Raw genomic sequence first — 23,569 nt, forward strand, 5'->3', positions numbered from 1 at the left:
CTCTCCTCTCCCCTCTCCTCTCCTTTCCTCTCCTCCTTCCCTCTCTCTGCCTTTCAAATAAGTAAATCTTCAAAAAAAAAAAAAATAGATGAACAGACCCATGGCTAAATATTTTATTTTGAACATAAGGAATAGTACACAGTACCGGGGGTGTGTGGGGAGGAGATATATTTTATTAAGAAGTAAAATCAACCTAGAAGGGGAAAAAGAGAGTCAGGTATAAGGGAAAGTACCCTCATACGAAGCCCCATGTGTAATCAGAAAGAATGAAACCTGAAAAAGTGAGAAAGAAAGAAACAACTGATGAAAATAAATCTGGCTCCCAGGATACATGGCTAAGTAATCATGACTTAATACTATGCTTTCTTTTCTTTTTTTTCTTTTTTTTTTTTTTTTAGCAAATAATTCTCAAGATATAAATTTTTTTTTCCATCTGCCAACAAGGCAGAAAAGATCCTGCTGAATGAAATCACTGGGAACATTCCAGTTCAAAATAAAATGTTTAACTTACACATAATAAAAGATTTGTACAATATTGGGGTAGGGGAAGGACCTGAACACATTCTGCAACATACAGAGGTAATCACATATGGGAAAGGGGGAGCCAACATTTCAAATACCAACGTGTTCTGCACCATTAACTCATTAACTAAGTGGCCAAAGTGACTTCCATGTCAATGTTAGAACTTCTTGGATTACCATTATAATACAATTTCTTAAAAAAAAAAAAAAAAAAAAAAAAAAAAAGGAAAGCACAGGAAGAACTCCCAACAGTGTCCTGAGGACAGAGACTAAGGTGATGTCCATTGCATGTAGGCAGGCAAGGCAGAGGCACTTCTTTTAAAGCTTTTGCACAGACTTTATTTCATCTTTAAAAAATATATATGCAGGCCTTTACAAGATTTGACTTGCTGAAACCTAAATGATTTTAACACATGGAAAGTCATTAAGACTTCAGCTTACAAGAAAAAAAAAAAAAAAGTTCCAGCCTAGAACTACCACCCACAGCTGAGTGAAGATGACATAAGCAAGTCCAGGACTTCTGGACACCACTGATTCCAGGTAGCCCTTATGTAAAAGACCAAGCCCTCTGGGCGACCAAATGTCAACAGGGCCACAGAGCATATGGATACCAAAGCCTAATGGCCTTACCTAATCACCCTACAGAGATTTAACAGTTAGATGTGGGCAGTTAGAATGAAATAATAAAGCAATATCCATAGGCCTTTTCTTTCTTAATCCTTTGTGACCTTTTCTTTTTTTCTTTTTATTCAATTTTTCTTGGTTTTTAGTAAGTGCATAAGTCTTACATGCACAGCTTGGAGAGTTTTTGCACACATACAGACTTAAGTAAGTACATGGAACATTCCAGTGGCCTCCAGGATGTTCCCTCAGGCTCCTTCCAAGTCAACTGCCCTCCCCACCAGAAGGTAACATCATTCAGCTTTTGAACTATCATTACAGATTAAATTTACCTGTTTTGAAATTCATATAAAAATCAAGTATGCAATTTTTTGCCCCTTTGTCAATGAGAGTCTTCCATGTTATGCATGTAGGAGTATCCTCAGTGTACTTTTTCTTAATGAATGAAGCTCACTAAAAAGCCTCTTCAATCCCAGAAAGTTTCCCACATTTTAATTCCTCAATTATTTTATTCCAGATATTTCTCTTTTACACATTACAGTCAGTCCTCCATATCCAAGAGACATCCTTATGCACAGATTCAACCAACCCTGGATCAAAATTACTCAAAAAAACAAAATCAAAAAAACCCCTCCACATCTGTACTAAATAAACATGTACGGACTTTTTTTTCTTTGTCATTGCTTCCTAAACAACATAACAACTATTTACATATCATTTACATTGTGTTAGATATTAAAAGTAACCTAAAGATAATTTAAGTTATTCAGGAAGATGGACATAGGTTATATGTAAATATTATGTCATCTTACCTAACGGACTTAAGCACCTGTGCTTTTTGGTTCTGGAACCAATCCCCTGCAGATATTGAGGGATGACTGTATTTTAAAAAAAAAAAAAATTGACTGCTCATGACTCTTATTTGTCTTCTCAAGATCCCAGCCAGCAGGTAGGCCACTGCTTATGACACACTCATCCCATACTGGAATGCCAATTTGAATCCCAGATATTCTGCTTCTTATCCAGCTTCTTGGAAAAGCAGTGGAGGATGACCAAGTAATTTTGTTTCTGCCACCCACATTGGAGACCTGGACAGATTTCCAGGTTCCTGGCTTCAGCGTGACCTAGTCCCAGCCACTGGGGAAGGCAACCAGCATTGGAAACTCTCCCTCTCTATCTGTCTCTCTCTCCCTTCTCTCTGTCTCTCCCTTTCTATGTCACTTTGCCTTTCAAACATATAAATGTTTAAGAAAAAAAGGCTCCAAGTGGCTAAGATCTAAGGGATTGTGGTTTAATAAAGTGGCATACACATTCCTTTAGATGAGCCCTTACCTTATGCACTTTTTTCATCATTCCTAGAAGAGCTTTAAGATTATTATCATTCTGATAGGTTCGAGGGCCATAAACCAGGGAGACGACAGCTGTTTTAAGCATCTGGATCAGTGTATTCAGAGAAGATTCTTGCAAAGATGTCCAACACCTTTCTGAGGAGTATAAAATCAGTCATGATAAAGACAGTCCTGTCATGTCCCACCCACCCCCACCCCAGTCCCTCAGTCTATACCAAGTTCTTTAATATAAGAAATGAATAATGTTCTCCACTTGAGATGTCACAACCCATGACATATCCTTTCCAAGGCCCCCATTCTAGACAACACTACTCACAGATGTGGGCAGGAAACGCTTTCCCTGGTTAAGCGTCATTAGAATTAAAAGCTCAAACTATGGATTTGAAGAATATTGTTGATGTTTTGAAGTGTGAACTTCATGATTTTAAAACACAATATTTTAGGGTATCTATAAAGTCTGAAAACATGCATAGGTGAACATACACACATACACACATGAAAACACACAAACTGCCATCAAGGACATTCTTAATATGTAAAAAAATGAAATAATATCTGTGTTTTCAGATTTTATGAATACCAAGTACATATGGATATATATATATATATATATTTTTTTTTTTGACAGGCAGAGTGGATAGTGAGAGAGAGAGACAGAGAGAAAGGTCTTCCTTTTTGCCGTTGGTTCACCCTCCAATAGCCGCTGCGGCCGGCACATCGCACTGATCCGAAGCCAGGAGCCAGGTGCTTCTCCTGGTCTCCCATGCGGGTGCAGGGCCCAAGGACTTGGGCCATCCTCCACTGTACTCCCAGGCTATAGCAGAGAGCTGGCCTGGAAGAGGGGCAACCGGGACAGAATCCGGCACCCCAACTGGGACTAGAACCCGGTGTGCCGGCGCCGCAAGGCGGAGGATTAGCCTGTTAAGCCACGGCACCGGCCAATATATATATTTTTAAAATAGCCAATACCTATATTTTAATACTACTGAGATCACAACCTGGAATTTAGCATCTTTAAAGGGAAATTCCCAGAAAACAAATCTGTCAAATGTTTAAAAATACATTATTATTTTAATGTAGTTAAAATAGTATTATCCAGATATATGAAAAGTAGATTAAGGTAACAAAGTAGAGATACCATAAACTGACCCAAATACACATAAGACTTTAGCATATGATAAAAGTGTCATTGCATATTAACAGAAATAAACAAAGGATTTTAAAAATATGGACAGGGTGGGCATTTGGTGTGGCAGTTAAGACACTGCTAGGGATCCCAGCATCCAACATAGGAATGCTGGGTTCAAGGCCCTGCTCCATTTCCGATTCCAGCTTCCTGCTATGTGTAACCTGAGAGCCAGCAGGTGAAGGATCAAGTACTTGGGTCTCTGCCATGGGCTCCTGGTTTCAGCTGTGGTGGCATTTGGGGAATGAACCAGTAGATGGACAAATTCTCTCTTTATGTCTGTCTCTGTTTCTCTGCCTTTCAAGAAAAATGAAAGTAAATTAATATATATTATTTTTTAAATGTGTGGGAACAATTGGAAATATTCAGAAAAAAAAAGTAACTCCAGATGGATCAAAAATTTAAACATAAAAATGAAATAATATAAATATGTATTATATTATTGTATATTACTATATAAATATAATAATATAAATATAGTAGTAGCATGAGAATTTTTAAAATTTCAGGGTGAGGTCAATTTTTTGAAGAATGATCCTTGAGGTCAGCACTACGATGCCAACCTGCAGTGTTGGCATCCCATATGGGTGCTGGTTTCAGTCCTGGCTGTTCCACTTCCAATCCATCTCCCTGATAATATTCCTGATAAGGCAGTGAAAGATGGCCCACATGCTTGGCTCCTGCACCCACATGGGAGACCCAGAAGAAGCTTCTGGCTTTGGCCTGGCCCAGCCCCAGCCTTTGAAGCTATTTGGAGAGTGAACCAGCAGATGGAAAATCTTGATCGCTTGTTCTCTCTCTCTCTCTCTCTCTCTTTCTCTCTCTCTCTCCTCTCTTTATCTCTACCTTTTAAACCAATCAATCAATCTTTAAAAAGAATGATCCTCAAACCTAGAAACTACAAAAAATAGTAAGCTGTATAGAAATTTTTTAAAATAATTATGCATGGGAAAAATAACACAAAGTAAAAAATTTTTTTTCATAATATAAGGAGAAAAATTCTTACAATTCATATTATTGATAAAAGATTAACTGCCTTAATAGTTTAAAAGCTCCTAAAATAAAACAGAAAAACACTAACAACCAATAGAAAAAGGGCCAAGACAGTAGTCTATAGTTCATAGACTGTTATATTGAAGTAGATCTAAGAAAATCAATGCAATCTAATTCATAATAAGAAAAATTCCAACTAAAATCAAAGAGACTTATTTTTCTGGAATGGCAAAGATCAGTCTGATAATGCTGTTAAAAAGTTTGTAGGCCAATATTTTCATATTTGCTGATGTATAAGTTGCTACATCTTCTGTCATGGCTGCCATGTTGCCCAGATCCAGCACTGCAGTTTACATAGACTTCAGAGTGAATGGTAGCCACTTAAAGTTGGGTGACATAGTGGCCCTGACCTCTATGGAGGATTATTCTGCAAAATCTTTCAAAATAAAAGTTCACATACAATTTGATTCATTAACTTTGCTTCCCAGAATGTTTCCTACATGGGTAACATATATACATACATATATATTACATACATGTTTCTGTATATATATATATATATATGCAAAGAAATGCATGTTAGCACTGTTGTACTTGCAACAGTATTTGTTATAGAAATAACTATCCATAGTATATCCTCCCATCAAAGGAGGCATTTCTATAGGTCCTGTAATGGAATGATCTCCATGAAACATCATTAAGTGGCAAAAACCAAGTGATCTAAGGAATATGTGCATGGAAGGGAGAGAGGGAGGGAGGGATGGAGGAAGGAAGGAAGGGAGGAAGGAAGGAGGAAGCTGGCCTTGTAGCATACAGCATAGTGGGTAAAGCCACCACCTGCAATGCTGGCATCCCATACAGGTGCCAGTTCGAGTCCTGACTGCTCCACTTCCAACCAGCTCCCTGCTAATGTGCCTGGGAAGGCATTGAAAAATGGCCAAAGTGCTTGGGCTTCTGCATCCACATGGGAGATGCAGAAGAAGCTTCAGGCTCCTGGCTTCAGCCCAGTATTGCAGCCATTTGGGGAGTGAATCAATGGATGGAAGATTACACATTCTCTCTCTCTCTCTCTCTCTCTCTCTCTCTCTCTCTAACTCTAGCTTTCAAATAAATAAATAAATGCTCTAAAAAAGGACATGGTGGGGGCAGTGCTGTGGAACAGCAGGTAAAGCCACCGCCTGCAGTGCTGGCATCCCATATGGGCGCAGGTTTGAGTTCTGGCTGCTCTAATTCTGATCCAGCTCTCTGCTATGGCCTGGTAAAGCAGTAGAAGATGGCCCAAGTCCTTAGGCCCCTGTACCCATGTGGGAGACCCAGAAGAAGCTCCTGGCTCTTGGCTTTGGATCAACGCAGATCTTGCCATTGCAGCCATCTGGCAAGTGAATCAATGGATGGAAAGACCTTTCTCTCTCTCTCTCTCTCTTCTCTCTCTCTCTCTCTCTCTCTCTAGTGAATCAATGGATGGAAGACTTCTCTCTCTCTCTCTCTCTCTCTCCCTCCCTCTCTCTCCTTTTTTCCCCTCTCTCTCCCTCTTCTCACTCTCTCTCTCTCTTGCCTCTGCCTCTCTGTAACTCTCTGCCTTTCAAATAAATAAATCTTTAAAAAATAAATAAAAAGGACATTTGTATGTGTCTATATATAGTGAATATACTATAGTGAAAAAAAAAATATATATATATAGAGAGAGGTTTATACAAGAAACTTTTGAGGTTTATGTAAGAATCTATAACCACCAGGACAAAAATTGCATGGCTATATTTTATTGTATGTCTTTTTTTACCTTTCAAGCTTTAGATCTTCATCTTAAAATGATAAAATGATAAAAATGCAGCCCATAGTATTGAATAAAATAAACAATAATAAAAAGTTTAACATTTGTTTTTCATCATCTCTAGTTAAAATATCTAAGGTTTAAAAATAACATGAGCAAAAAGTTTGTAAATATGGATTGATCTTTACTGAAAACTCTATGGTTATCAAACGCACATCTAAAGCCATGTGTGCTTCGTTTTTATTTATTTATTTTTATTTGAAAGATAGAGTTAGAGAGTGAGAGAGAGAGACAGAGAGAAAGGTCTTCCCTACATTGGTTTGCCCCCCAAACGGCCGCTACGGCTAGAGCTATGCTGATCTGAAGCCAGGATCCAGGTGCTTCCTCCCAGTCTCCCATGTGGGTGCAGGGGTCCAAGCACTTGGGCCATCCTCCACTGCCTTCCCGGGCCACAGCAGAGAACTGGACTGGAAGAGGACCAACTGGGACTAGAACCCATTGCTCATATGGGATGCCAGTGCCGCAGGCGAAGGATTAACCAAGTGAGCCACAACACTGGCCCAGTCCAAAGCCATGTGTATGATAATACTGCTCTGCATGATAATACTGATGGTTTTAATAGCTTTAGGTTAATCCGTGAAGAAATTAATACACCATGCATTCAAGTATTTGTGTACTTTGGAACTTTCTATCTAAAATTTGCCAAACTTCTACTTCAGACAGCAACTCTATTAACAATACAGATAATATGACATAAAACTTACTCAGTATTTGTAAAGACTTGCCACTCATGTTACAAACAGCCTCTGCAAATGGAGCCACCAGCTTGTTTGAGTTCTCAGAATCACACATCACAGGACATTCTGGGAGCAGAAGGAAAATTAACAAAGCTTCTTGGTGCGGAGAATGACATGGAAGAGCTTGGAGCAGATTATCCTCAAGACTCGTCTTTATCTGTGGTGGGAAAAGGATCCAGAAAAAAGCCCACACAGGGCAGATTCTGAGAAACAAGCTCTGTGACCAGGGTTCCGGCTGACAGGTTCCAGGGGGAATAATCATTTAGTCTTTCTGAAACCTACTGGTGAAATGCCATCCCTCCTTACATCCCACATGTCCCTGAGGTGGCATGTGAGAGCCATCCGCCCCATTTTATGTCAGGGTGTATAAAAGAAATGAAGTCAAACCTCATGAAAATGGACATATTGAATGAACTGGGAGTCTTGTTTTTTGTTTTCCTTGCAAACTGTTGAACTGTTTACTTAGTATATAGTTGGTCTTCTGTGTATTAAGTTAATTGAAATGGATCTTAGTGGAGAATGAGACTGCGAATGGGAGACGGAGGAGTAGGAGAGTTGGTTGGAGGGTAGGTATGGTGGGAAGAATCATTACATTCCTAAAGCTGTACTTATGAAATGCATGAAGTCTGGATTACTTAAGTAAAAGGTTTCTTTGGGGGAAAAACTAAATAATTTTAAAAAAAATAACACAAAGCCCTAATTTAGAGCAATACTGTATACATATCATGCTAGTAAAAGGGAACTTCAAAAAGTTCGTGGCAAATGAAATTAAAAGATAAATTGGGACAAGGATTTAGCATAGTGGTTAAGATGCCTACATCTCACATCAGACTGCCTGTGTTCTATACTTAGCTCCAGCTCCTGATGCCATCTTCATGCTAACACAGACCCTGGAGTCAGTGAAGATGGCCAAGTAGTTGTGTTACTGCCCCCTATGTGGGAGACACAATGTCTAGAATGTAGAAACTTAATAATGAACACTAGATCCCTCATCCAGCCTGAATAAAATTAAACTATAATCATAGTCCTTCCTGTAAAGAAATTCTGCTGTTTTATTTATCAAGTATTAGCTATTTACCAAAGAAGAAATCCAATTCTCTTCTGTTAACTTCTTGAAGGTGTCTCTTGCCTTTTGTAAGTCCACATCCATGGAAATGGCTTCTCCTGTTCCCCTTTGACTACAAGAAATGCCAAAAAAAAAAAATATATATATAAACAGAACACTATTTCCAAATTTCATGCATTACTTGCTTTATTTTATTGCATAAAAGACAGACTTTTTTTCAAAGCTTGCCTCTTTTCAAAATAATGAACTTACTTGACACAATAAAACATAAATTATATATCTTCCTTGTTAAGAGAATAGGTAACAATTTATTATCTCAATATTAGTTACATCATGTTTGGACTGAAATATTTTTACAATTGTATATACTAAGTCTGATAAGTGAAGCCATCTACGCCTACACTCAGCTTGTACACTAAGAATTGCAACTACCTACGATCCACATCCATTTACTTACATTTATCTAACTGCAATTCCCGTGGTTTCATTAGAATGACTTTACTGTTTCAGGAGACCTTGAGTGTTCATTATAGGAACTTCCTGAAAATCCTAACTTTTCAATGGATGCAGCAACAGAGAGTTTGGGCCCTAAGATTCTTTGAATCCCATACCTTAGAGTACTTACCTTGCTGTTTCCACCAATTCTGGATTGCTGAATATTTACCAAAAACCAGTCAAGCTCCCAGTCTCTGCTTCCCACGCCAAAAGACCATCCAGGTGTGGTGTTCTCATTGGCTATCTTATTAACAAGTTGTTTGACATTTGACAAAGTCTAACAATGCTTAAAATAATAGACCACCAAGAAATAGTACCAGGGCTAAAACATTTGTGCAAGTAGTAAGCAAAGATTTGGAAGTTTCTCCTTAAAATATGTTCTCCTTTATAGCCTTTGACACCTTAAGAATTCATAACTCCTGAGAAACATGTGTGGATAATTTACTGAGTTTGAAAGGCAATTTTTTTAATGTTTATTTGAAAGGCAGAGTTACAGAGATAGAGAACTTTCACCTGCTGGTTCACTCTCCAAATGGCCAGAGCCAGGAACCAGAAACTCCATCCCCATCTCCCACATGGGTGGCAGGGGCCCAGGCACTTGGGGCATCTTTGCTGCTTTCTCAGGCCCATTAGCAGAGAGCTGGATCTGAAATGGAGCAGGTGGCTTAACCTGCTGCCACACAAAGATAATATTTTTAAGGTATATAGGGTTCTCTGAGGTTGCAGTGGGGAAGAAATAGAATCCTTTGACTGAGACAGTCTTTCCACTCAAGTATGGAAGGGTAGCAAAGAGAATTAGGCAAAGGGAGAGAAAGATGACAGAATTAGAAGAGGGAGGTGGTCCTGGTTTTTAAACTAGAACATCCCGTTAATTGGATTCCCCTTACCACCCCAGAAAGCAAAAGCCTCAAACTGTGTTTCCCCCAACCTTCCTCGCAGCACTATGCTTGAACAGTAGGTCTCAGCCTTTATAAACGTCTGATCACATCATTTACAGCTCCTATTGTCTAGAAGAGCTGGTTCAAAGACTTAGTTGCTCATGCACAGAGGGACTCCAGTGCACACAGAAGAAAAGACCTCACCTGCAGACCCAAAGAGAGGCAAGCAGGACTGGAACTTGGACGCACCGGAGCCCTTTCCGAGCCAGCAGTCCTATGAACAAGAAAATCCTGGGCTGGAGCCTATCTTACTAAACTTCACCATAAATGGCCTGATTTTAAGCCCCACCCCAATCAAAGCCTGTCTCACCAGTTTTTCCTAATGAATCCATAAAAATTTACTCCAGACCACTCTCTGGGGAGGCAGACTTGAGTCACAACACCTGTCTCCTTTTTGCTGGCCGGTAAAGACCAGTGTTACAGACTGGTGTGTGTGGGCGTTGGGCAGCAGATCTACCTCTTTCAGTAACATATTCTCTTGCTTTTGGCGGGATAAGTAAAGATGAATAGGGATGCCTTTTGGATTCCAGAAGCATGCTTCTTCCTGAGCTTTTCTGGTGAAACTGTTAGGTCCCTTGGGGTCGGCACTGTGGTGCAGCGGGTTAACGCCCTGGCCTGAAGCGCTGGCATCCCATATGAGTGCTGGTTCGAGACCCGGCTGCTCCACTTCTGATCCAGCTCTCTGCTATGGCCTGGGATAGCAGTAGAAGATGGCCCAAGTCCTTGGGCCCCTGCACCCACGTGGGAAACCTGGAGGAGGCTCCTGGCTCTCGGCTTCAGATCAGCACAGCTCCGGCTGTAGCAGCCATTTGGGGAATGAAGCAGCAGATGAAAGACCTCTTTCTCTCTCTCTCTCTCTCTCTCTCTCTGTCTCTACCTCTCCTTCTCTCTCTGTGTAACTCTTTCAAATAATAAAAATAAATCTTTAAAAAAAAAAAAAAGAAAGAAACTGTTAGGTCCCAACAGTTCGGTGAGGCCCCCAAGCTGACCTGGAACGCATCCAGGCTGGGAACCAGTAACACTACTGGAGGTTGTGTACCTACAAGAGATGGCAGCAAGGGTAAATGAGTACCACCTAGCGGCCAGGAGGGAGTCAAACATGTAGAACCTTCTGATGCCAAGTTAACAGAAGAAAAATCAGAATTTCCTCTGCAGCAATGAGTTCAAGGTAGAATAAGATCTATTTCCTTATTGATTTCACAGAGTAGGAATGGTAAGTAAAGTGCACCATTGGTGTGGAAGTGCTACAGCAATGTGGGATTAAGCTAATCGATTGTCAATACAAAGATCCTGAAACAACATCATTCGGTGGCCAGCCTTGCAGTCCAGTGGGTTCAGCTGCCTTTCTGACACTGGCATCCCACAGAAGCTGGTTTGAGTCCTGGCTGCTCCATTTCCCCAGTCACTTCCCACCCTACTCCCTGCTAAAGTGCCTGGGAAAGCAGTGGAAGATGGCCCGAGTACTTGGGCCCCTGTCACCCATGTTGGAGACTGAATGGTGTTCCAGTCTTCTGGATTTGGGCTGGTCCACCCTCTGCCATGATAGGAGTAAACCAATGGATGGGAGATCTCTCTCTCTCTCTCTCTCTCCCTCTCTCCCTGCAATGCTACCTTTCAAATAAATAATATCTTTTTAAAAAATCATTTGGCCCAATCAGATAATAGAAGAAGGAAGTGCAGAGGAAGTAAACAATGTTTATTAGGAATCATAACTTATAGTTGTAGCAAATCACTTCATAAAATGGAGGAATTCTATGACAATTCTCCAGGCTAGACTTTTTGTATTATAGGTTACAAAATGCACAAATAAAAGTGACTAATTAGAAACATATTTTAAATATTCCCAGTGTTTTTAAACAAATACAGTTTCATACAAGTATTACCTTTTCTTTAAAAAACTTGCTGTTAGACAAGCAGGAGATGAAAATATCATCCTAATTTCCCTGAAAAAGAAATAACAAGGGTTAAGTTACAACATTCTACAAAGCATGCCTTCTTTTATCATATCTGAATAAATACAGTGAAAATGTTATTAATAAAAAAATTAATCTCTTAAAGGTCTCCCAAATTCTGAATAGATTTTGTACAAATTATTGCTAAATCTCATTAAAACTCTTTATAAATAAAATCCATCCTATGGAGATTAAGTCATGAAACTCCATAGAGTAATCTATGAAGATATGAAAACAGTGTCTCTTAGTCTTTGTGAGCCTTTTGGATTCCCTCCTGCATCTTTCCCCACCTACGATGGTACCTGGGCTCTCATATGCACTCAGCATATCTCTTATTTATATTAAATAAAAGGTGCATGGCTAGATCCATGAATGACTTACTCAACCTAAAAGATAACAGGAGAGAATCATGGTTGAAATGCAAAGGCCTTCATCACAAAGCATACCCTGTTTCTTATGTCTAGGATAAAATGACCAAGGCTTCAGAAACAGGTAAGAGTGGTTTATAATTTAACAGACAGAGCCACCTTTCAGCCACTTCTTGTTCACTACTTCTTCTTTTCACTGCTATCCATTTTTCCATCAGGGACTGGTTAATTTGGCTTATTTCTGGAAGGGTTTTCCTGGGAACTCTCGTGGAACCAGCATCCTTTAAGGAAGAAAAAAACAGGATTATGACCACAAAACACACACACACGTGCTGAATAAGAGATGATAAGGTAAAGCTTTTGTACTAGCATTTATAAATCTTTTTTATTTTTAAAAAAATTTTAGAAGATTTATTTATTTATTTGAAGAGCAGAGTTTTCCTGCCAAGGGCCATGTGGATGTTGATAACCTCCTTCATGGGCCACACAAAACTATCAACTCAAAAATCAGTCTGCTACAGATTTATTGACGTTTGAGTCCAGCCTGTGGTTGCTGTGGCAGGGCCAGATCAAACGATTCCACAGCCCTCAGAAGGCCTGTGGACTGGACAGTCCGTCCCCACCAGTTTCCTCTCTTGGCCTGATGAGACACCCTCTCCTGGGTTCCCGTCACCTCAGAACCTGCTCCCTTTCCGGCTCCTCCTCCACCATCTGTCCTCTCGTGGAGAAATCTGGTGGGGCTCGATTCTGTCCCCCTCTTCTCATTTCTACCTTAAGTACCATGCACAGTCAGATACCAACCACGTGTATCTCCTACTGCCAACACCTCCCCTATGCTGCAGATCCGGACCTTTACCTAAAGCCTTTGGGTCTTCTCCCCAAGGGCATTTCAATCTGGCCACATCCCACACAGCTGGCCCCATCCTTCACAACCGGCTCATCCCACACAACTCTCTGCTTCCTGCTCCACTGGCCACCTTTCTGTTCCACCTGCCAAGCCTATCCTTGCCCCAGGGCCTTCCCCTGCTCCGTTCCTTCTACTTTGAAGTCTCTTTCTCTGGATCTAAGCATGGCTAAGATCTCTGTTCAGACCTCACAGTGTCTCTGAGGCCTCTGCAGACAGATATTTTTAGATAAGCCCATCTCATCCAACTCAAATGGCACATTTTGTTTTCTTCCAAGTACTCATCACTCTCTAATGCATTCTTACTTGTTGTACACTCATGTGTTTATTTCCTGGTACTTCCTGTAAAGTACAAAAGCTGTGAACAAGGGCAACCTTGTCTGTGTTATTTACTCTTGTCCCAAGAGCCAAGAGCAGAGCTTGATCCCAGAAAGACACTCAATGTTTGTTGACTGACTGACTGATAGCTGTTAACAGAACAACCCGGGCATCATCTCCTAACTGTCCCCAGCAGCACAGAACCCTTTGCTTCTGGCCATTTTCTGTCCCAAGGAATACAGAACATCTACATGGAGATCAAATGTAAAACAGCCCCAGTAATACAAAAGCATACACTTTAGGAAAATAAATACGTGTGTGTGTGTGTGTGTATGCGCTTTAAATCTCCACACAAACATTTCTCAGAAATTTAACAGCAAAATCCTCTCTATTCAGAATCAGGAAGACACAAACGTGTGGTAGATAACAGAGTAGGCTTTGGAGATGGATTCCCTGGATTTTAATCCAGCTCACCACTCATGAATACAGCAACTTTGGATAAGCTCACCTCAGTTTTTCAAAGGGAAAAATAACATCAACTGGAGTTGACATAAGCATTCAACACGTTGACCCTTTTGAAATACTTGACAGGGGCCTGATATGTGGTTACTGCCATTCATGTTAATAATTAATGTTATCACTGGCATCAATATTACTTGCTAAAAAAAATGCTGGGGGCCGGCGCCATGGCTCAATAGGCTAATCCTCCACCTGTGGCGCCGGCACACCGGGTTCTAGTCCCAGTCAGGGCGCCGGATTCTGCCCTGGTTGCCCCTCTTCCAGTCCACCTCTCTGCTGTGGCCCGGGAGTGCAGTGGAGGACGGCCCAAGTCCCTGGGCCCTGCACCCGCATGGGAGACCAGGAGAAGCACCTGGCTCCTGGCTTCGGATCAGCGGGGTGCGCTGGCCGCAGCACGCCAGCCGCAGTGGCAATTGAGGGGTGAACCAACAGAAAAGGAAGACCTTTCTCTCTCTCTCTCTCTCTCTCTCTCTCTCTCTCTCTCACCGTCCACTCTGACTGTCAAAAAAAAAAAAATTTTTATTTAAAAAGTGCTGGGGCCAGCACTGTGGTGGAGCAGGTAAAGCACACATCCCATGTGGCGCCCGTTTGAGTCCCGGTTGCTCCACTTCTCATCCAGCTCTCTGCTACAGCCTAGGAAAGCAGTTTAAAATGGCCCAAGTCCTTGGGCCCCTGCACCCACATGGGAGACCCAGAAGAAGCTCCTAGCTCCTGACTTTGGATCAGCTCAGCTCCGGCCTTTGCGGCCATCTGGGGAGTAAACCACCAAATGGAAGACCTCTCTCTCTCTGCTTGTCTCTTTATAGCTCTGCTCTTCAAATAAATAAATAAATAAATCTTCTAAAAAATTTTTAAAAAATAAAAAAGATTTATAAATGCTAGTACAAAAGCAATGACGTTGCATTTGAGTGCAGTGGAGGATGGCCCAAGGTCTTGGGCCCTGCACCCCATGGGAGACCAGGAAAAGCACCTGGCTCCTGCCATTGGAACAGCGCGGTGCACTGGCCGCAGCGCGCCTACCGCGGCGGACATTGGAGGGTGAACCAACGGCAAAAAGGAAGACCTTTCTCTCTGTCTCCCTCTACTGTCCATTCTGCCTGTCCAAAAAAAAAAAAAAAAAAAAAAAGAAGTTTGACAAATGAAGAAATGAAAATTGCTTAACATATTTTCAAAAGCATTGTAACAGAGGACTTCATTATTTTTAGTAAGAAATCTTACTATATGGATAAGACAATGTTTGAAATAACACTCTAAAATCTACAGAAAAATATAATTTTTAAAAGCAACACAGCGTAATAGGTACCTGAGAAGTTGTCACAAAGTTGGCATAGGTTCCAGCAAAAATGTGTTTGACTTGAACATCCACCAGGTCTAAAAGGAAGTCATAAATCCATGCATAGAGTTTTTAAAAGTAAGAAATAAATGTGAGACATTAGCAAGCCAAATTTACTTATTGGCAATTTATAGTCTCCAAAATGAATTTTGACTATAAAAACCACAAAACAGTAAATTTCATCGATCACACATCATACATGTACTTAGTTTAAAGCTCAATTTTCCATGCACGTGCATGATGAGGCCAGCTTGACATGCTTTAGAAGAGGTTGGCTTAAATATATAAAAGTACATTATTCGGGGGTGGATATTTTGCCTAGCAGTAAAGACACTGGCTAAGAGACCTGTGTCCCATATCAGATTGCCTATGTTCCAATCCCAGCTGCAGCTCCTTACTCACTTCCTGCTAATACAAACCGCAGGCATAGCAAGTGATGGCTAAAGTAACTGGGTTCCTGCCACACATGTTAAGAGACCTGGACTGAGTTCCCAGCTCCTAGCTTTCGGCTGGCCCATCCCAGGCCATTTTAGATATCTGGGGACTGAACTAGCTCGTGGAAGCTCCTTATCTATCTGTTTGTCTGCCTCTCAAATTAAAAAAAAAATGTTTTAAGTATATTATTCTGGTGCTTAAGTAACCATTTAGGACCTTCTTTTGTATTATCTCCATCTTTAGAAGTGATTACCAAATACACCAGGAATCACTGCATTAAAAAAAATACGCAACACCTAAGTTGAAAAAAAAAAGAAAGAAAAGTACTTGAAGAACCATGGTTCTAGGGGATCCTTTGAAAAGAAGTGGCAGAGGCCAGTGCTGTGGCATAGCAGGTAAAGCTGCCGCCTGCAGTGCCAGCATCCCATATGGGCACCGGTTCGAGTCCCGGCTGCTCCACTTCCGACACAGCTCTCTGCTATGGCCTGGGAAAGCAGTACAAGATGGCTCAGTCCTTGGATCCCTGCAGCCGTGTGGGAGACTTGGAAGAAGCTCCTGGCTCCTGGCTTCGGATCGGCACAGCTCCAGTGTGGCAGCCAATTGGGGAGTGAACCAGTGGATGGAAGACCTCTCTCTCTCTCTCTCTCTCTCTCTCTCTCTCTGCCTCTCCTTCTCTCTGTGTAACTCCAACTTTCAAATAAGTGAATCTTGAGAAAAAAAAGAAGAAAAGAAAGTGGCTTATGAGCAGACTTTCAGCACAGCAGTTGGGATGCTGCTTGGGACACCATGTCCCATCCTGAAGTTCCTGATCTGAGTCCTGGCTTTACTTTTGATCCAGCTTTCTGTTGAGGTGCACCCTTGGAAACAGTAGGGGAGGGGTCCAGTAGTGGGCCCCCTGCCACCCACATGGGAGACCCAAATTGAGTTCCAGGAGCTTGACTTCAACATGGCCCAGCCCTAGCTGTTGCAGGCATTTGAGGGAGTAGGCCAGTGGATAGAGGATCTCTCTTTACTTTTCCCATAAACAAACAATTTTTTAACAAAGAAAGGAAGCACATTAATATTTTCTCTCCAGTGACATCAACGAAAACAAAATCTGAAGTAGTGGGGCCACTCATACCATCAGCAGAAATCAGGCAGCTAACGCCAAAGTCTTCTGGCAGGTCCTCTGGAGGAGTTGGATTGCGTCTGTCCCTTGCTCCACAACCAAAACATACCACCTGGCCAGTGGTGTAGACAAATGCAAGGGTGTGATAACTACAGGAGAGAAAGTGCATTATAATGAGGTCCAAAAGCCATACTCAGAGGTTTTGAGAAGGATGATGTCCCTTAACATGAAATAAGAGATTCACACTTATAAAGAACCCAGTGCCCCATCACAGTGTCACTGTCAGAGGGCACCAAGTAATGTAGCTGAACAGATGGTGACTGAATATACACACTCAGTATCAATCTTTTTTTTTTTTCCTTTTTTTTTTTTTTTTTTTTTTTTTTTTTTTTTTTTGACAGGCAGAGTGGATAGTGAGAGAGAGAGACAGAGAGAAAGGTCTTCCTTTTTGCCGTTGGTTCACCCTCCAATGGCCGCTGCGGCCAGCGCATCTCGCTGATCCGAAGCCAGGAGCCAGGTGCTTCTCCTGGTCTCCCTTGCGGGTGCAGGGCCCAAGCACTTGGGCCATCCTCCACTGCACTCCCGGGCCATAGCAGAAAGCTGGCCTGGAAGAGGGGCAACCAGGATAGAATCCGGCGCCCCAACCAGGACTAGAACCCGGTGTGCCGGCGCCGCAAGGCGGAGGATTAGCCTGTTAAGCCACGGCGCCGGCCATCAATCTTAAAGACAGAGTATTATGAATGGGTCTTTACCACGTTTCTATCATTTGCATTTTAGATACCAGCATTTTTCTTAATGCATTTGGTAAACATTCAAAAGTGTCCCCATAATTAGGTTACACATAACTCCGAATACATAGGCAAATGTATATCATCTTCTTCAGGCCTGAGATTAACTTTGTGTTATCCACTCAAGCAGGCAAGCACTACCATTTTTGTTATCAATCAACTCTTATTCTGCAGCACCTAGTAGGGTGGCCCTTACACAGTAGATGTCTAATAATTTCTCATAAAAATAAATGAAGTGTCTGATAAAGAAAACCTGGAAAATTGAACTGTATTTGAAATGAAAGAAGTAATTTTTCAGAAATAAAAATGCTCCATAAAAAGAGAAGTCAAGGGGCAAGCATTTAGCCTAGTGGCTGAGATGCCCATGTCACCCATTGAAGCACCTGGGTTCCATTCCCAGCTCCAGATCCTGGTCGCAGCTTCCTGCTGATAGAGACCCTAGGAGACTGGTGATGGCTCAAGCAGTTGTGTTTCTGCCATCCACATGAGAGTTCTGGATTGAATTCCTGGCTGCCGGCTTTAGCCTAGCCCAGCCATGGTCATCGTAGGGATATACAAGAGTGAACCAGCAAATGGGGGTTCGCGTGCTCTCTCTCTCTCTCTCTCTCCTCCCTACCCCACCATCCTCATATCCCTTTGCCTCTCTAATAATTTTTTGACACACAAAAAAGAGAAGTCACATATTTTAGGGTTTCAAGGTTTGAATACTTTCTATATGAGTTGTTTCTAAGTAATAAAATACAACATTTTTTAACCATGCTACAAAAATAAATAAGGGCTGTTACCTTCCACAATCAATCTGTGAGACCAGGCCATCAATTCCTTCCACCAGCTGTGGACCTCTCTTTTCAGCAGTGGAGCTGTGTCCCAGCTGTCCAAAACTATTGTCTCCAAATGTGAACACTTTCCCATCCTGTTTTGAAAAGAAATCAGATTAGTCCAGGTTCAAAAGGCCACTAAAGTGTATAAACTAAGTTTCACATAATAGTTACTATTAGAGTTCTATGTGAACTATCAACTCTGTATAAATAAGAGGATTCTTTACTATTTCTGATAGTGAATATAGTGTTAACATTTAAAACATGAAAAATCACTAGCATTCCTTTAGAAACCAGGAATTTTGAGGATGTATTGTACAGCATGGTGACTATAGTTAGGCATAATGTGTTATATACTTAAAAACTGCAAGGAGTAAATCTTAAAGATTCTCACCACACATGAAAAGATAAAAGGTGAGGTGATACATGTTAATGACAATCATTTCATAATATATATATAAATATAATTTTTATTTATCAATTATACCACAATAAAGCCAGGGGTGGGGGAAGAACCAAGCACTTAATAAACATTTGTTGAATGAATGGAGGCACAAATTAATGAAATCAAGGTAACACCAACATGTAAGTATAAAAGATGATTCTATGACTAAAAACAACTTTAATTGCCTCCTATCGACAGAGAACAATAAAATCCAAACAAGTGAGGTTTTCCTAATTTAAAACATGTTTTTTTTTTTTTAAAACAAACAACAGGGGCTGGGTGCTATTAGCATAGTGGGTAAAGCCACCATCTGCAACGCCAGCATCCCACATGGGTGCCGGTTCCAGTGGCTCCACTTTCGATCCAACCCTCTGCTAATGTGCCTGGGAAAGCACTAGAAGATGGCCCAAGTGCCTTGGCCCCTGCAACCACATGGGAAACCAGAAGATCCTGGCTCTTGGCTTTAGATTGGCCTAGCTTCAGCTGCTGAGGCCATTTGAGAAGCGAACCAGCGGATGGAAGATCTCTCTCTCTCTCTTTCTCTCTCTCTCTCATTCTGTCTCTCAACTCTGCCTTTCAAATAAATAAATAAATCTTTAAAAACAAATAAATTTAAAAAATAAAATGAATAAAAAGCAGCAGAAGTCATTGGGGCATATATTTTTAAATCAAATATTTCAACTACACAAAGAGTTCTCAAGTCTATTTTTTTAGATTCATTTTCTTTTTTTAAAAGATTTATTTATTTACTTGAAAGTCAGAGTTATACAGAGAGAGAAGGAGAGGCAGAGAGAGAGAGAGAGAGGTCTTTCCTCCACTGGTTCACTCCCCAGATGGCCACAATGGCAGGAGCTACACTGATTTGAAGCCAAGAGCCAGGAGCTTCCTCTGGGTTTTCCCATGGGGGTTCAGAGGCCCAAGGACTTGGGCCATCTTCTACTGCTTTCCCAGGCCATAGCAGAGAGCTGGATCTGAAGTGGAACAACTGGGACTTAAACTGTCGCCCATATGGGATGCCAGCACTGCAGGAGGCGGTTTTACCCACTACGCCACAGTGCCAGCCCCCTTGAGTCTATTCTTTATGGCTATAGAAAGAGCCCATCCCATTGGAAAAGGTTTCATGGCCAGGATAAAAAGGGCAAGAATACCTTAGGAAACTGGGTCATAATTCTGCCAAGCAAGAAATGGAAGGAAATATGTTCTAGTCTATAAAGTAGGTTATCAAAGGATTGCAAAAATTACTTTGCTGCTTCTACGATCAATTTTATCCATAGAACTTCATTGTCCATGAGCAACTGCTAAAAGTATTAGCTCCTATATTCATCTAATTTAGAGGGTATCTGAAAATATTTCCAAAGCAGAAAGTAGCTTTGATCATACGACCTTGAAAACTCTCATGATTTAAATTTGGTTCATGTTTCCTCTCCAGGTATTTACGTGTTAATGGGTACATCTACACACTGTTGCACATCTTATGTTGTGGTCTGAATGGTTGTGCCTACCCAAAATCCATGTGGAAACCCTAACCTTCAATGTGATGACATCTGCAGGTGATGTGTTGGGCCAACGATTAGGGCCTGAGGGTAGATCCTTTATGAATGGAATTCGTTCCCTTACAAACGAGGCCTTAGAGAGACTCCTCACCCCTTCCACAAAATAAGGACACAACAAAAACACGGTGATTTACTGATCAGAAAACCGGCCCTCATCAGACACGGAATCTGCTCACAACACGACCGGTGACATCACAGCCTCCACAACTGTGAGAAACACGTTTGTATGTTCACGAGCTTCTTGGTTTATGGTATTTTAACAGTCTAAATAGATGAAAATACCTTGGTTTGCACTCTAATCAATACAGGTACCTTTAACACTGCTCTGAGATTTTAAAAAATACCAGCACATTAGGATTACCTGAGTGAGCACTGCTGTATGCTCAGAACCACAGCTGATATAAATCACGCCCAGCTTCTTCAGGGCACCAACTGAACGAGGCTTGGGGCTTCGCACTGTTGAAAGAAAGCAGAATGTCTACAGTATAAGAAACGGATTCAGATTTCATGAGGTTTTATATTTCATATTTTATTATCTGATACGTTAGCATACTTTAAAAGTGAGTGATTGGGGGCCGGCGCTGTGGTGCAGTGGGTTAAAAGCCCTGGCCTGAAGTGCCGGCATCCCATATGGGTGCTGCTTCTAGTCCCAGCTGCTCCTCTTCTGATCCAGCTCTCTGTGTGGCCTGGGAAAGCAGTAGAAGATGGCCCAGGTCTTTGGGCCCCTTCACCCACGTAGGAGACCCAAAAGAAGCTCCTGGCTCTTGGCTTCAGATTGGCGCAGCTCCAGCCGTTGCGGCCATCTGGGGAATGAACCAGTGGATGCAAGACCTCTCTCTCTGTCTCTGCCTCTCTCTGTAACTCTGTCTTTCAAATAAATAAAATAAATCTTTTTTAAAAAAGTGAATGATTGAAGTATAAAACAGAGTGAAAACTCTGCTTTGGAAAAGACTAAAAACAAGTCATCCTTTAGCTTCTATGTTTGGAAGCTCTTCTGGAATCTTCTGGAAAGCGTGAGGCTATTGACCTAGAAAGACAAGACTCTTGTCCCCAGTAATATCACTGTCATGTATTTATTTCTATCAGAAAGCAGGTGCTCTGAAAATATGTAACAATAAGCAAGATAACAAGAGAACCTACCCCTCGTTGAGAGGGCTCAATGAAATAAGTGCTCCGTATGGCACAGGCACACAGTGGGTGCTAAGTGCATGTTGGCTGACTGTAAAGAACTGAACAGAGCAAGATGGTTTCTTCTGGAAGACTGTTTGGTGAGCCTTGCTTCCACAGGAACCATGGCGAGCAGTGTTGTTCCCAAGCTCTCCTGCACACTGGGATCTCCTGTGAGATCCCAGATAGCCACAGATGCCTTCACCCAGGCATTTTGATTTAAGCCTGGGCACTGGAGCTTTTAAAAGGCCCTATGGTAGACACACCAATGGCCTCTCACTTCTTAACCCTGGAGCCTATGTATATGCTGGGGAACGTGGCAGAGGGGAGGTAAAGAGGCAGTTGGAATAACAACTGCTAGTCAGCTGACTTTAAAACAGGGAGATTAGCCTGGAGATTAGGCTGTCCCAGTGTAGTCACAAGGGTCCCTTAAATGAGGAAAACGGAGAGAGAAGAGTCAGACTAAGGTGACGGAATCAGCCATCGCTAGCTTTGAAGAAGGGCTATGAGTCAATGAATGGAGGCAGCGTCTAGAAGCTGGAAAGGCAAGAAAACGAATTCTCTGGAGCTTCTGGAGAGGCAAGCAGCCGTGCTGACACCTCGACTTGAACCCAGGGAGACCCAGCTCAGACTTCTGGCCACCGAACTACAAGGTCCTATTTGTGTTGTTTTAAGCCACTGCATTTGGGATAATTCCTGCCAGCCAGAGGGAACTAACATGACACCCCAGATGATTCTAACGTGCCACAAAGCTTGGGAGACTGCTCTTTGCTGGGTTTGTGTACCAACTGCAAAGAAATAATGATTTACTGTGAGAGTGAGTCTAACTCCTTACCTGGGACGTTATCTCCGCTGAGGGCCAGCTGCCCTGCACTGTTGTTTCCCCAGCCAAATGAAGTCCCAGAGAGAGACAGGGCGAAGCTGTGAGCTCCTCCTGCCGCCACCTGAGCCACGGGGATCCCCTGCAGGGATCTTACCCTCTGTGGGCTGGCTTGGGAGGGGAACTCCTCCCCCAGGCCCAGCTGCCCTTGGCTGTTCTTCCCCCATGAAAACACTTGGCTATCTATAAAAATAAAGAAGAGAAGTTCAGAATTGCACACACATGGGATACCACAAGTCAAAACTACTACCCTAGCCCCAGAAATCTTTTTTTAATACAGCTATATTAAAGTACAATTGACAAATAAAAATTACATATATGTAAGGTTTTCAATGTGAAGAGTGTATACATATGTACATACACACACATACATACATACATAGTGAAATGAAATCCACAATCAGCTAATTAACAATCTATTACCTTTCACAGTTACCATTCTCTGGTGTGATGAAATATTAAGCTCTACCATCTTGGGAAATTTCGAGTACAGGCAATGTCAACCATCATGAAGATGCAGTACTTTCCATCTCTAGAGCTTGCTCAGCCTACAGCTGCAAGTTCGTATCCTCTGACCAACATCTCCCCACCATTCTACTATGTTTCTCTAAACTCAACTTTCTTAGAGCCTGTATTTAAGCGAGACCATGCAGTGTTTGTCTTTCTCTGTCTCACGTCTTTCACCTGCTCCTCCAGGTTCATCCATGTGGTCCAAAACGGCAGGATCTCCTTCACATTTATATTTGTATCTAATTCTACCGATCTTTAAAAAATAAGAGAGAAGGGCTGGCGCCATGGCACACTAGGTTAATCCTCCTTCTGAGGTGCCGGCATCCCATATGGGTGCCGGTTCTAGTCCCGATTGCTCCTCTTCCAGTCCAGCACTCTGCTGTGGCCTGGGAAAGCAGTAGAAGATGGTCCAAGTGCTTGGGCCCTGCACCCGCATGGAAGACCAGGAAGAAGCACCTGGCTCCTGGCTTCGGATCGGCGTAGCTCTGGCTGTTGCCATTTGGGGAGTAAACCAATGGAAGGAAGACCTTTCTCTCTGTCTCTCTCTCTCACTGTCTCTAACTCTACCTGTCAAATAAATAAATAAGATCTTTAAAAAAATAAAAAATAAAAGAGAAATAAAGGCAGAAACGAGACCAGACGGGTGGGTAGGGCTATCCTCAAATAACATCCACTCTTGTCCCCCTAGCTGAGCATGACTTGTGCTTTTTTAACCACTCAAACCAAAAATCAA

At 41.9% G+C, this 23,569-nt stretch overlaps 1 protein-coding gene across 2 annotated transcripts in view; it reads right to left on the bottom strand.

Annotated features, from left to right (window-relative positions):
* The window catches only part of HERC6 (HECT and RLD domain containing E3 ubiquitin protein ligase family member 6), a 58,964-nt gene that overhangs the window by 26,878 nt on the left and 8,517 nt on the right, over positions 1–23,569 (bottom strand). For both annotated transcript variants that reach the window (XM_062199874.1, XM_062199873.1), the window contains 10 exons: positions 22,282–22,509; positions 20,641–20,735; positions 18,249–18,376; positions 16,688–16,824; positions 15,103–15,170; positions 12,218–12,339; positions 11,622–11,681; positions 8,318–8,417; positions 7,207–7,396; positions 2,476–2,627 (listed from right to left, as the gene is read on the bottom strand). In XM_062199874.1, the coding sequence (XP_062055858.1) occupies positions 2,476–2,627; positions 7,207–7,396; positions 8,318–8,417; positions 11,622–11,681; positions 12,218–12,339; positions 15,103–15,170; positions 16,688–16,824; positions 18,249–18,376; positions 20,641–20,735; positions 22,282–22,509 (1,280 nt within the window). The remainder of the gene's footprint in view (positions 1–2,475; positions 2,628–7,206; positions 7,397–8,317; positions 8,418–11,621; positions 11,682–12,217; positions 12,340–15,102; positions 15,171–16,687; positions 16,825–18,248; positions 18,377–20,640; positions 20,736–22,281; positions 22,510–23,569) is intronic.

Source organism: Lepus europaeus, chromosome 8 (genome assembly GCF_033115175.1).
Source record: "Lepus europaeus isolate LE1 chromosome 8, mLepTim1.pri, whole genome shotgun sequence".
Taxonomy (NCBI): domain Eukaryota; kingdom Metazoa; phylum Chordata; class Mammalia; order Lagomorpha; family Leporidae; genus Lepus; species Lepus europaeus.